Here is a 13,956-nt window from a genome sequence, read left to right on the forward strand (position 1 = left end):
GCTCTGGCATTTTGCCATTGGCCAATAACAAAATATCAGGGATATTATTTTTAAAAACAGCTCTATGAAATGCCTCATTGTAGCATTTACTGTAAGGAAGTTGTCAAGGCTATTGTTTACTATATTACACAGTGTTCTCTTTATGAGGACACATAGGAGAAACACTTCCCTGGCCTTACTCCTGGGAACAGCTGTGCTTCTAGACCTCTGATTTGGCTCTGTGCTGCCGATCTCCCAGCCAATGCTGTAACAGACTATGCTTCCCTATGGCTAAGTGGGCAAGAAAAAGCCTTCAAGTCAAAATTTACCAGACTTTACAACAGGGTTTTTATAAACATGCCTCACCCCTGATTTCAGTTTATTCATCCGACCATGATTTTCCCTGTGACCCAACTGCTTTATTTATTTCTATTTTATCTCACTATGTGCTCTGCATTTTGGAAAGTGCCTGACATTCTTTTTTGAAAAAGGTGGGGCATATATTAGCAAATAACCAAGTAGGAAGCTAAAAAGATCTAAATAAAACACAGGAAAGGAATGCAGCTGAGATAAAACAGAGTGTGCATACTAATTGAAATAGAAGACCTTCGAATAACAATTCAAGGATGACTTCCAGCTGAAAGTGAAAACTTTTCTCTCTTCACAAAATGAAAAGCTAAGCTCCGTACGTTAAACATGGTCCCATTAAGCTAAAGGACTATTCTAGAACAGGCCTTTAGAAATTGTTTCCTGACCCTCTTCTTTTTGATGTAGTAACTTGTGCATACATCCAGATAAGATCACTTCTTTATGTGTAAATATCAGATTTATTCTTAAACATACAGAATAGTGCACTGAATATCAACTAAATACATTACAATACATCACAACATCTATAATTCCCCTCAAAGAACAAACTATTGTCTCTCAAAATTTCAATGCAGTTTGGCTTTCCTGCCAACTTATTGACCAACTCCCCATAAAATACTTCGTTTAAGATAAAATACTTACTTGTATAACATTACTGTATTTCACAATTTCTCCCAACAGCTTCTTATTCTCTGATTCATTTTGTTTTTGTTCCAGTTCTGCAGCGTGCTATAAGATGATTATCAAATATTCAGTGTGGAAATACAGTAAACAGAGTGCAATAACTGACAAAGACATATTTTTTTAGGAACAAGACTATAGCCAGGAATAAAATAGGCTAGTAGTAGAGTCAGGACTGTAATCTTGGTTTAGGTGTTTTGTTTTGCTTTATGCTTCTATCATATCATATTGTCTTTCAGATTATCACATCATATTCACCCAGGTACTTGCAAACTTGGGCAGTGGATGACTCCCCAAAGGTAGCAGTAATTAAATAAATGATTATAACACAGTGTGATGATTTCTCAATGTACGCTGAAATGCCCTCCAACATATCTTGGGCCACTTTTATGTTGGACATTTCAGAAAAGTACTAGGCTCTTTGTTCTTATAAAATTACTTTAAGAAGGTATATTGCTAGAAAAGCCAATCAGGATAATAGGAGAATTTCCAAAGTCTCGAGAAGTACAGTTCTTAATTCTGAAAGTACCAGGAATTTTAATGAGGCAAAAATAAGTTCTATCGAATTTATACTCAGACAAACCATAAACAATGGTCTTTCAATTATTTTTCTCCATAGTCTTTCAGGAAAAATATCAAGGATTATGTCAAGTAAAATATAACTGGATTTAATATTCTTACAGAGATTCTGAATTGGTTTTCATTTTGATGGGAAGCTTTGAATTAGTCTGGCACACCCTAAAAAACAGCAGCAATAATGCGCTACCTACATGCCAGAAAATAAATGGTCACACCCTATTACTTGAAAAGCCCTTCTACTATCAATGTGTTGCTATATGTATTCTAAACCTCTGTGTATTGGGTGAAAGGACAAAGCTAGAAAGCTCCAAATACATCTATTGTTGTTGCTGTACTTGGTTAGCCTAAGCCAGACAATTGGAAGCCTGGTCCTTACCTGTAGTTTCTTCAGCAAGGCTGCCTCGGTGTGGTTCCCTTGTTTGGCTTGCTTGGCTTTCCAATATTGCTTCTGGGCAGAATATCGGTTCATAGGGCACACCTTGAAAAGGCAGTCTGTGACAAACCAACAAACGAAAACACTGTAACTAAGGCGACCAGCATTTCTTAGATTTCCCTTATAGCTCAGTTTTGGAATCTTGGAATCCCTTATTATACAGAACAGTTAAAAGTCATATAGTCCATCCTCCGGCCAACTCTCCATTCACTCTATAACATCCTTTTCAAATAATTATTTAGACTCAGTTAAAATATCCCCTTCTTCATTAGTTTAAGTTTTTTAAAGACTACTATAGCCAGCGTATAAAGAAATCAAACCCATGTAACTGTGATATTATAAGGCATGGATTAATTATAATGGGGGACCTGGTCTTAGAAAGCAAATAGGATGAGATTAGTGACTTTCACTGCCTCATCTGACTTTGCACAATTAATACATAGTTGTGCTGTGTGTATCTGACAGCCAAAATGATCCAGGAAGTAGATCCCAGCTGACCATTAGAGTCATCCACTCCCCAAGTTTCCAAATACCCAGGTGAATATGATGTGAAAATCTGAAAGACAGTATGATATGACGGAAACATAAAGCAAAATAAAACACGTAAACCAAGATTACAGTCCTGACTCTACGACTAAACATCGAGATAGAAAATCATACAGGAATATTACAGTTGTGATATCTCTAAGTCAAGAAGCAAAATAAACGTTTTCTTTTCAATGAGGAGAATGGAAGAACTCAATAGTTTAGCCACATGCTAATGATTCTGTACGCTGTGGAATAGATTACAATCTAGAATAAAGGTTAATTCTCAGTATTCTACCACAAAAGAGTAGTAATACAGAAAATTCAAACCTTATTTTCATTTTTCTCACAAAAAGCTGTGTGAGTTCAAAATAACTAATTTACTTTATTTTGACTGATGTGTTGATACTTAGGGTCATTCTCATTTGACAAATAACTATCACAAAAATAAAATTCAGTCAACTCAAACAGCCACTTTAGCCACATTATTGACTATATTATATAATACGCTTGTTCCACTATTTTCCTTAAAATTGATTGTGTTTAAAAAGATGATATCTTTTCAGATATCACCTTCTCATGGTTCTAATGGCATAAATGATCAAGAAATAAGGCTGTAAAATTTGTAAGGAATGTAGGAAAAACAAGACAATGATTATTTTTTTCTATACAAACACATATTCCATTGATTGTTCCACCCCCCATACACAGACAAGGTAACAGCAAACTAATCTTGATTTCTAGTTTAAAGGGTACTGATATGGATGAGTAAATATAGGTAGTAGAAAACAGATACCTTCAAACTTCTGAAAGTAGGCTGAGAGGCCACCACAATTACAATATGATACAGGAATCAACACGTAGCACGTGTGTGACCAAAGACTGACAGCCTGGAAAATGTTTTTCTTGGCAGCATATCATACAAGCCCTAAAAGTTATTTCCTGTACCTTAGCAACTACAAAGAAAATTTTACTAATTTCTTGAAGCACAAATCCACAGGTTGTTTACAAATATTTCCATAAGAGTGCTCCCAATTTAATACAGCAGGCTCTTATGACTATCCTGCATTAGGTAAGTGGTAAAACTCTACACTGTCTGCATTCAGCAAAAGCACAAATCCATGATCAAGGGGAACTGAACTCCATAATCTGGAGTTTATGCTTCTGACTTTCTTCATGTATAAAAAGGAAAGAGAAAAAATTGTGTTTCTCTCCATTATTACAGATTCCTAATTAAGCTCAATTGGAAATCATCCTTTAACAGAGAAAACATTTTTGTAAACCCCAGACCACCTCAATAGCACTCCTAATTAGTGATATCTTTGGGGAGTCAGTATACTGGCTGTCAGGCCAAATGCTCCTGAGCGGTGGCTGAGGTCACTGTGAAGTGAGGCCAAACATTCAGCCAAACTGTGTTTACTGTAATCCCCTACAGGGGGTCACGCCCTGCACGAACAGGTGTTAAGCCTCAGACTCTGTCCTCAGAAAGCTCATGGTCTACTTGAAGCTTCACAAAGGAGCTCTGGAGAAGATGCTATGAGCCACAAAGATGCACGTGGCCAACTTCACAGGCAACGGAGGTCAGAAAAGACTTCCAAAAAGGAGAAAAAAGGGGAAAACACAGCCAAATTTTAAAGAACCAATACTCATTCAGCACAGGGGCAAGAGGGCTCCCATGCTGAGGTGAGGGGCATTCCAAACAGAGCCAGTGGCTGGTATGAAGGCAGAAAAGAATGCTAAGGGACCCCTGACCATGCAGGAAAACCACCACTGAGGCAGCAAAATAAAAATGGAATGGTAGGCTGATGTCAAGATCTACAGTGTTATGTTCTAGGCTAAGGAGAATGGACTATATCCCATGGAAAATGCTGAACTCCTACAGACTTTTAAGCTCTTAGGGCATGTGAAAGATGGCATGAGCAAGGGGCAGGAAGGCCATCCCCAAAGCCTGCTGCTGTTGTGAAAAGACAGTAGCGATGGAACTGTATGGTAGTTTTGGGGTAGCCCTACATGTAAAATAAAGCAGCCAAACCAGAGGCTTAATAATCGACTAGATGCAGGGGTGGGAAAAGGTGAGGGAGGGGTAAGTGAAGACAGTCAAATGAACAAGCTTCCACCCACTCTATCTGAAGTGCAAAGTCTTGGGTTTCAAAAGCCCTTTTGATTTCAGGGCCTTAGTTTTACAGTCCCTCTCAGCAGCCTCCCACAGGGGACATCTCATTTTATATTACAGTAAATAATTGATCTGTTTCTGCATGGGAACTAATCTTGCAAGATTGTTCTGGATAATAGGAGGGAAGGTGGGGCACGCACAGATTCTGCTAAAAAGCTTTCCTTGGTGGCAGTAGGGTGTGTGCATGCTTAATTCTCTCTCTGCCTCCTTTAGAACACATTTTTAAAAATCTACTGTTCTTGGGCTGGTCACACTTTGTCTGATTCTAAATTTACTGCATAATAAAAGTGCTAATACCTGCCACACCTAATTCACAGGGTTGCTGAGATGAGCAAAAAGAAAATCTGTGTGAAAGTTCTCTGTGAACTTTAAAGTCCTATTATAAATGTAAGGCATTATTATTGATATTGCTTCATTCTTTCAGCAATAGCCTCACTAAGATGAAGAGATGACTAAATCCTTACAGAGCTCTCAGCAAAGAGTAATGAAAAGTAGTTTAAGTTCATTACAGATGCTGGATATTAGACCTTTGTTGGATGCATAGTTTGCAAAAATTTTCTCCCATTCTGTGGGTCGTCCGTTTACTCTGTTGATAGCTTCTTTTGCTGTGCAGAAGCTAGTTTAATTAGAGCCCAGTTGTCAATTTTTGCTTTTGTTGCAATTGCTTCTGGAACTTAAACAAATTTACAAGTAAAAAGCAAACAACCCCATTAAAAAGTGGGCAAAGGACATGAACAGACACTTTTCAAAAGAAAACACACATGCGGCCAACAATCATATGAAAAAAAAGGTCAACATCATTGATCATTAGGGAAATGCAAATCAAAACCACAATGAGATACTATCTCACATCAGTCAGAATGGCTACGACTAAAGCGTCAAAAAAAAAATAGATGCTAGTGAGGTTATGAAGAAAAATTAACACTTCTACACTGTTAGTGGGAGTGTAAAATAGTACAGCCATTGTGGAAGACAATTTCTCAAAGGCCAAAAGAAGAAATACCACTGGACCCAGCTATTTCATTACTGGGTATATGCCCAAAGGAATATAAACCATTCTGTTATGAAGACACATGCACATATATGTTCATTGCAGCACTATCCACGATAGCAAAGACATGGAATCAACCTAAATGCCCATCAATCATAGACTAGATAAAGAAAACATGGTACATATAGACCATGGAATACTATGCAGCCACAAAAAAAGAATGAGATCATGTCTTTTTCAGGGACACGAATGGAGCTGGAGGCCATTATCCCTAGCAAGCTAATGAAAATCAAATAAGTTACATTTAGCTCCCACTTATAAGTGAAGCTAAAAGATGAGAACACATGGACACATAGAGGGGAACAACTCACACTGGAGCCTTTTGGAGGGTGGAGGATGAGAGGAGGGAGAGGATCAGGAAAAATAACTAATGAGTACAAGGCTTAAACCTGGGTGATGAAATAATCTGTACAACAATCCCCCAAGACACAAGTTTACCTATGTAACAAAACTGCACTTGTAACCCTGAAGTTAAAATAAAAGTTTTTTAAAAAGGGGATAGAGAGGGAAGTTAGGCATGCAACTGGGAAGCTGAAATAAGCCAAGAAAAGAAAGGAAGAGAGAAGAGAAGAGAAGAGAAGAGAAGAGAAGAGAAGAGAAGAGAAGAGAAGAGAAGAGAAGAGAAGAGAAGAGAAAAGGAAAGAAAAGAAAAGAAAAAAAAAGAAAAGAAAAGTCTCAGATGAAACCTGAACACACACCAAGAGTGCCCAGTTAATGACAAGGTGTTCACTCCTTTGGTTTAAGATGCCACAGTGTGTCTTTGTATAAACTTCTCAAATTCCTTGGAACAAATACAGTAAGAAGAGGATTAGATCTTCATTACCATGTAATATCTTTTGAGAAATGCAGATGCCATCACTAACATCAGTAAGGGCGGAGCCCTTGACAAGCCTACTTTTTTTCAGTGTGCAGGATCACAGCTATTTCAGAGCAACCCGGTCTCACCTGCCCTCCTCATCCTGCTTCTAAACTCTCTAGTATTCCTTGATCTGTAGAGGTGTAATACTGTTAAGAAAAATGTTTTATGGAGTCCAATCAGAAACAGACTCAGTGTCATTTTTTAATTCTAACAACAATCTCTTCAGCATTTCAAGACTCAAGGAATAAAAAAAGGAAAGGTTTATCTCATAGAGCGAGCATCAACAACACAAATAAAAGGAAGTTATTTTTGTTTAATTCTTTTAAAAGCTTAACCTTAAGACCTGAGGCCAACAATTTTGCAGAATTACAAAAGTTCAGGAAATGTTAGTAATCCAACCAGACATATGTTCAGTCAGACAATATTATAAGAACAATGGCTTAGAATTACAACTTTTATTTATTTATTTTTTGAACAGTTATGGAAGGAAATCAAGCCACTCAGAAGTGTTCATTTTAAACTGATAGCATTGGTGGCATTTTAGCCTGCTTACTTACAAATGCTAGCAGAGGGAAGAAATACAAAAGCCATTCAAACGGTATGGAGCGCGTAACCCACAGCACGTTAACACTGTAAGTCAAAGAGCCAACCTTTGCCCATGATTCCGTGGAAATCTGGCAGGAAACCAGTCTATACCTCCACTTACAATACCTGTCTAAATAGTTTTGAAATGTTTTGCTTTGTACCTGTGAAGGTACTTTCTACAATATTTGTATCTGAGGCTACTCCTGAACCCCAGAAACTGACTTTAGGACTCTATTCAGGGCTATCATATGTAAAGTTCAAGTTATATCTTGGCCAGCAGTATCGTTTGGCAATGGTGGAAAGAAAATTTGGTTTTTCATTTCTCCTTCCTCCTAAAGATGTCTTAAGATTTAAATGATGCAAGTGCCTGTCACAAGGCAGGCATTCAACAAATGGCTCTTCCATGGTAGCCTGTAAAAAACACCTCATAACCATAGGGAACATGGTTACCAAGGGCTTTATTCTCCCCATGTGGAGAAAGTTGGGGCGGGGAAAGCCTCGGGGACTTTTATTTCTTTCTTTTTGACTTAAAGTGGACCCAGGAGAATTCAATGAAGACAATGGTCTCTGAGACAGCAAAGCAAGCTAGAACCTTCCCAGTGAAAAAATGGAAATGGTTAAAAAAATAAAAATAAAAAAAATAATGATAAAAAAAATCTCTCCTTAGGATAAGGGGCAGGCAGACAAGGAGCCACTAGTCACTAGAAAATAGAATTCAGGTCAGGTACAGTGGTTCACGCCTATAATCCCAGCACTCTGGGAGGCTGATACAGAGGGATTGCTTGAAGCCAAGAGTTCAAGACCAGCCTGGGTGACAAATCGAGACCCTGTCTCTACGACAAAAAATTTTTTTAAATCAGCTGGGTGCAATGGTGCGTGGCTGTAGTCCCAGCTACTTGGGAGGCTGAGACAAGAGGATCGCTTGAGCCTAGGAGTTCAAGGCTGCAATGAGCTATGATCACACCACTGCACTCCAGCCTGGAGGACAAAGCAAGAACTTGTCTCTTACAAAATACAAACTTTAAAAATTAAAAATAATAGAATTCAGAGTTGATGCAAGGAGAGGAATGCATTCATTAGCTGAAAATACAACTCTGGGTTGTTTTTGTTTTTCAGTTTCTCTAAGAAATGCATCCTGAAATACAGTGTTTGTATAAAACTCTTTTATTTTTAGAAGTTTTAAAAAGGAATGTGTTTTAAGAACACAAATTTCAAACCAAACATCTATCCCCCCCACCTGCCTTGCCTAAGGCAACTGTAAAGAGAGGATCTAAGAGGGAAAAATGCCCTCTAGAATGCTATGAAGGCTCAGGGAAATGTATTGCATGTGTTAGCAAACATGAAAATTAATCACAACACATGGGTTAGCAACCATGAGGATTGCAATGTAACTTCCTCTAGCTGAAAGTCAATTATTTCACTATGAAAGAGGAAGAGAAACGGCATTTTGTCATTACAGACTTGTAGACTGATAAAATGTTAGCACTCAAAGAAGCCTCAGATAAAATCCTATCTTTCCCTTCTTTGAAGCAAAGAAGCAAAAACTCAAAAAGCGAGTTCCGTAGATCCTTCAGGATAGTATTTCTAGATTAGAATATTATAAATATGAACAAGTTCAACCACACATAGGATGCTTGAATGCCCTGACAAGTGACTACCTGACCTCTTAGTGGTAGGGACACCAATGCCATGCTTGGTGTGTTCAATACAGTTTACTACCATGGAGCGCTTTGTAAACTATAAACAACACTATACATTGACAATAAAGATCACTGGATCTTCACAAGACCCTCAAGAGTCAGCCAGGGTTATTTTCTCCATGTTACAGAGAAGGACACTGAGACTTTTCTTCATGAGGAATTGACCTGAAATATGAACCAAGATCCTCTGAACCCAATGCAGTGTGCTATAGCCACGCAGAGATGCCATTGGGAGCAGGTTGTCATGTTGAGGCAAAATCTGTCTCTGTTTAAATGCTGTTCGTAATTATACCTGTATACCTCAAGGCCATTTAGAACAAATCTAATCTGGCTCCTACTTAACAGCCCTAAATATCCTCAGACATCATCCTTCGGACTTCTCTACCCCAACTTTGATTTGATCATCATGGCAAGATCTCCTCAAAAAGTTAGCATTTTTACTACTAAATACTAAGTGCCTCTTTCCCATATTAGATGTGATTTTAGTCAATTAAAGACTGAATTTTTAAAGCATCTATTATTTTACAAATACAGATGGCAACAACCACTGGTCAGCCCAGGCATGGTGGCTCACGCCTGTAATCCCAGCACTTTGGGAGGCTGAGGTCAGGAGTTCAAGACCAGCCTGGCCAACATGGCAAAACCTTGTCTCTACTAAAAACACAAAAATTAGCCAGGCACGGTGGCGTGTGCCTATAATCCCAGCTACTCAGGAAGCTGAGGCAGGAGAATCATTTGAAACTAGGAGGCAGAGGTTGCAGTGAGCCAAGATCGTGCCACTGCACTCCAGCCTCGGTGACAAAGCAAGACTCCACCTCAAAAAAAAAAAGAAAAGAATAAAGAAAACCACTGGCCAGAGAGTAAAATATGCATGTGCCTCAGTTCTCATCCCTACCACAGTCTTGCAACATAACACAACCTCTAGAAAAATATTATCAAGATACATATACATATGTGCCACAGTTATGATACTTAAAAAGAAACTAATGATTGGTTTTCAATGAGAAACATACTACATGTATATATAATTAAATAAATGCTAAAACATAAATAAAATATTATGAAATCTTAGTCTCAAAGAGATTAATTGCCTGATTCATACACTAATAGGTAAACACTCAAGAACAAATGAAGCTTTATCTTTTGCCTCATTTGGAGTGGGGAGAAAAAGTAAAATTCAAATGCATTAATGCTAATTTATATTCATGTCAAGATTTGAATTTCAGCATTGATTGAGCAAGCCACTACACTAGATGTAAGTGAAATCTGCTAACAGAAAATCATAATGTATAATTTTTCAATCATTTTTCCCATTCTCAATGTGCCATGTTAACACTGATAATCAAAAAACATAATAAGCTGAGTGATTCAGAAATCAAATGCAAGCCTCTAAATTTCATTGCATAAGTGTCAGATCTGAAAGAAAAGGAAGTGATTTTTTACATATATATGTTTCTACACACATATATGCAGATAAGATACATACATATATAACATTTATAGATTCATAACATATTTTATGTATGTTTACATAGGAGTATGTACTTCCATAGCGCCTCCTTTTACATCAGGTTTTGTCACACACATTATCTCATTTAATTCTTTCACCAACACTTTGAAGTATTAGTTCTATAAATGAGGAAAAAGAAACTCAGAATGTTTTAGAGCTCTAACCTAAAATTTCAAAACTAGTTTTCAAATTTAGTCCACATCAACCTGCCGCCAAAGCCCATCTTCATAATTTAATAGAAGATGCTTTATATTTATCAAGTTAAAACTTTAACAAATACATTGAGGTACATTCGCTGAAATTAAAACACATAATGTGACAGCCCACGTTCTCTGGTTTCAAATTCCCAGATTCCTTGCTGAAATACTCCTACAAGGGCCCAAAAACGTGTTAAAAGAGCCAATCTGAACACCTGTCACTATAAATACGACAGAAGAGCACAGCAGCAAGCCAGAAGCACTTGGGCAGAGAAATTCACGGCTCCAAGCCCTCCACTCAGAAAGCAATAATTTTCTAATAGGTGAACAATTGAACTATTAATACAGGTAAATTATAGTGGTAAGCTTGCCTTTTTCAACCAACTTTAGCATGACTGTAACAACTCCTGTCCTAAACTTAAAAAAAAAAAGTCTAACACAGGGTATTTTATGCCAAGTCACACTTATGTAATATCAATATTTAGAGTAAAGAACTTCTTGCTGTTCACTGCCCTGGTACTGAATTAATTGCTGTTCTCATATGGGTGACCTAAAATAAAATCAGTTTGTTATGCTAGTTCCTCCGTGAGCAGAGATTTATTCATAATAACAAAAAGATAATGGAGTCTTATTCATCATTATTATTATATATTTATGCTCCAATAAGACTAGCTTTCTTTTGATTATGATTACTACCAAAAAGCACCTATAGATAATTTAGGAGTCAATGGACAACTCCAGAGCAAAGTTTAGCAAACTGTAATTGTGTAATTGTGCAAGCCAGGCTTTTTTTTTTTTTAAGACGGAGTTTCGCTCTTGTTGACCAAGCCAGAATGCAATGGCGCGATCTCAGCTCACCACAACCTCCACCTCCTGAGTTCAAATGATTCGCCTGCCTCAGCCTCCTGAGAAGCTGGGATTACAGGCACGCGTCACCACACCCAGCTAATTTTTTGTATTTTTAGTAGAAATGGGGTTTCACCATGTTAGCCAGGCTGGTGTCGAACTCCTGACCTCAGCTGATCCACCCACCTCAGCCTCCCAAAGTGCTGGGACTACAGATGTGAGCCACTGCGCCTGGCCTAGCCAGCTTGAAATCAATGTATTTGGTCTCAACCAGCTTTCTGAATGGAATGGAACAGGAAGAGAAAGGGAAGGGGAAGGGAAGGTAAAGGGAAACAAATGGGAAGGAAGAGAGTAAGGGTAGGGGAAGCATAGGGAAGGGGACAGGGAAGGAGAAGAGAGGAGAGGGAAAAGGGGAAACGAGGGGGAAGGGAGGAGAAGAGGAGGGAAGCAGAGGACATTGCAAAGTAGCAAGTATTCTTCCAAGAAACTTTTGTTTCTGGTTGTGTGTGGGTTTGTGCATGTGCACACACACATATGCACATGTGGGATTACAATGTATAATGTATTTCTTACTGAGAGTTGCAGCTAAAAGTATTCAAAAGCCACACTTCTAGAGGTCTGCACATGTGTACAGGTTAGGGTTAAATGAACTTCAAATTTATATAAACATATCCTGTGGTCAAGAGGAAAGGAAACTGAGACCAGGAAACTTTCCTTTGCTCTATGAATGACTTCTGAAATACATAAAAACTATATTTTTAAATTAACTGCCCTGTCAAATTTGTATATAGACAATTACAATGGAATGGGAAGATGCCCTTTTAAAAATGTCTTCCTCTTTTTAGCCCCACGCTGGTTGGCCTCTACCTTTACTATAGCACCCATCTATCAGATAGTACTTCCTATTAGATAACATGTTTATATGTGACTCTATATTCAGCACCTATTAGCTGCTATATGGAAGATGCTCCAAATCTGTTTGCAAAAGAAAGTTCCTGCCAAGTTACCTGAGAAACAATCATTAGGTATCTATTCTTTCTGCTCTGACGGGTTTTACCATCTTTTTGCGGGGTCGGGGGAGGTCTCCTATTAAAATACAAACACCTGAGAAGGGAACACCCTAAGATCTTGGTTGTCAGTTGACTCCTGCTGCCTGAGAGCTTCATGAGGGTGAGGTGATTCGTACTGAGCATCTGGGAAAGGCACCTTTTAGATTACCAATGACTGGGAAAAATACACAGGAAAGCTATTGATCAAATTTGCAGATGATGCAGAGTGAAGAGTAGCAGCTAATTAGGCAGATTAAAATCTAGATTTTTTTTAAATCCAAACATCAATGCAATTAACTTTATGCAAACATAAATATAAGGTCAGAAAAAAGTCAACTACTTTGGTACATGATACAGAGGAGCACAAGGCTATTTATTAGCAAATAATATTTTTTAAAAATTGAAAATAGCCTAGACCTTAGGCTTGAGTTCAACTTAACATAATTAGAATGCCGGATAGCCCTGTGTGGCCAGGACAATTCTGGTTTATGCCTGTTGCCTGAGCTTAATTATTAGCCATGTCCCCCTTTCACTCTCAAGAATGTCCTGCTTTGGGTGATAAGTATATTATCACTCCAAATATAAGTAAGTGAATACTGTGCCGAACCAGCGGAAAAGCTGACGCCGCCATTTTTGGCTGATTCATAGAAGAATGATTCCTCAAGTAGAGGAAGATGGAACACACCCATATTGGGTCCAGTTCTACAGGAGCCACATTTTAAGCAGCATCCTAACAAATTAGCCAGTATCCAAAGTTCAGCAAGGGGGAAAGCAAGCAAAATACACAAGTCATGTTATTTGAGCAACGACAGTTCAAACTGGGAAATGTTGCCTAACAGAGAGAAAACAAAGCGTTGGTATAATCCCACTTTGTGTAGCTAAACTTCTACATGTAAACGAGGGAGGGAAGTTTTTCCCTATATTGATCCAGGATCAAAGAAAATGTTCCTTCCATGCAAGGGGAAACTTGCCAGCAACTGGAAAAAATCCAAAAAACACAAATTACTCAGAGGCAAGTAAACTTGCACTCATCATGTGGAGGCAGAGGCAGATGAGAAACAGTACAGCAGGAATCTTGCCTTGGGGAGGTCTTTCCCAAATACTACCTTCTATTTTTCTTTTTTTTAAATTTTCTTTTCTTTTTTTTTTTTTTTTTTAATACGGAGGCTCGCTCTGTCGCCCAGGCTGGAGGACAGTGCTAACTCAGCTCACTGCAACCTCCACCTTCCAGGTTCAAGCGATTCTCCTGCCTCAGCCTCCAGAGTAGCTGGGATTACTGGCATGCCCTACCTCGCCCAGCTAATTGTTGTATTTTCAGTAGAGATGGGTTTCGCCATATTGGTCAGGCTGGTCTCAAACTCCTGACCTCGTGATCTGCCTGCCTCCGCCTCCCAAAGTGCTGGGATTACAGGCATAAGCC

The 13,956-nt window shown here is 38.4% G+C and overlaps 1 protein-coding gene across 1 annotated transcript in view; it reads right to left on the reverse strand.

The window, feature by feature from the left end:
* ITPR2 (inositol 1,4,5-trisphosphate receptor type 2) overlaps positions 1–13,956 on the reverse strand; it is a 492,062-nt gene that overhangs the window by 384,968 nt on the left and 93,138 nt on the right. The window contains exons 3-4 of the mRNA XM_025402066.1: positions 1,985–2,100; positions 991–1,077 (exon numbers count right to left, since the gene is read on the reverse strand). Of these exons, the coding sequence (XP_025257851.1) occupies positions 991–1,077; positions 1,985–2,100 (203 nt within the window). The remainder of the gene's footprint in view (positions 1–990; positions 1,078–1,984; positions 2,101–13,956) is intronic.

Source organism: Theropithecus gelada, chromosome 11 (genome assembly GCF_003255815.1).
Source record: "Theropithecus gelada isolate Dixy chromosome 11, Tgel_1.0, whole genome shotgun sequence".
Taxonomy (NCBI): domain Eukaryota; kingdom Metazoa; phylum Chordata; class Mammalia; order Primates; family Cercopithecidae; genus Theropithecus; species Theropithecus gelada.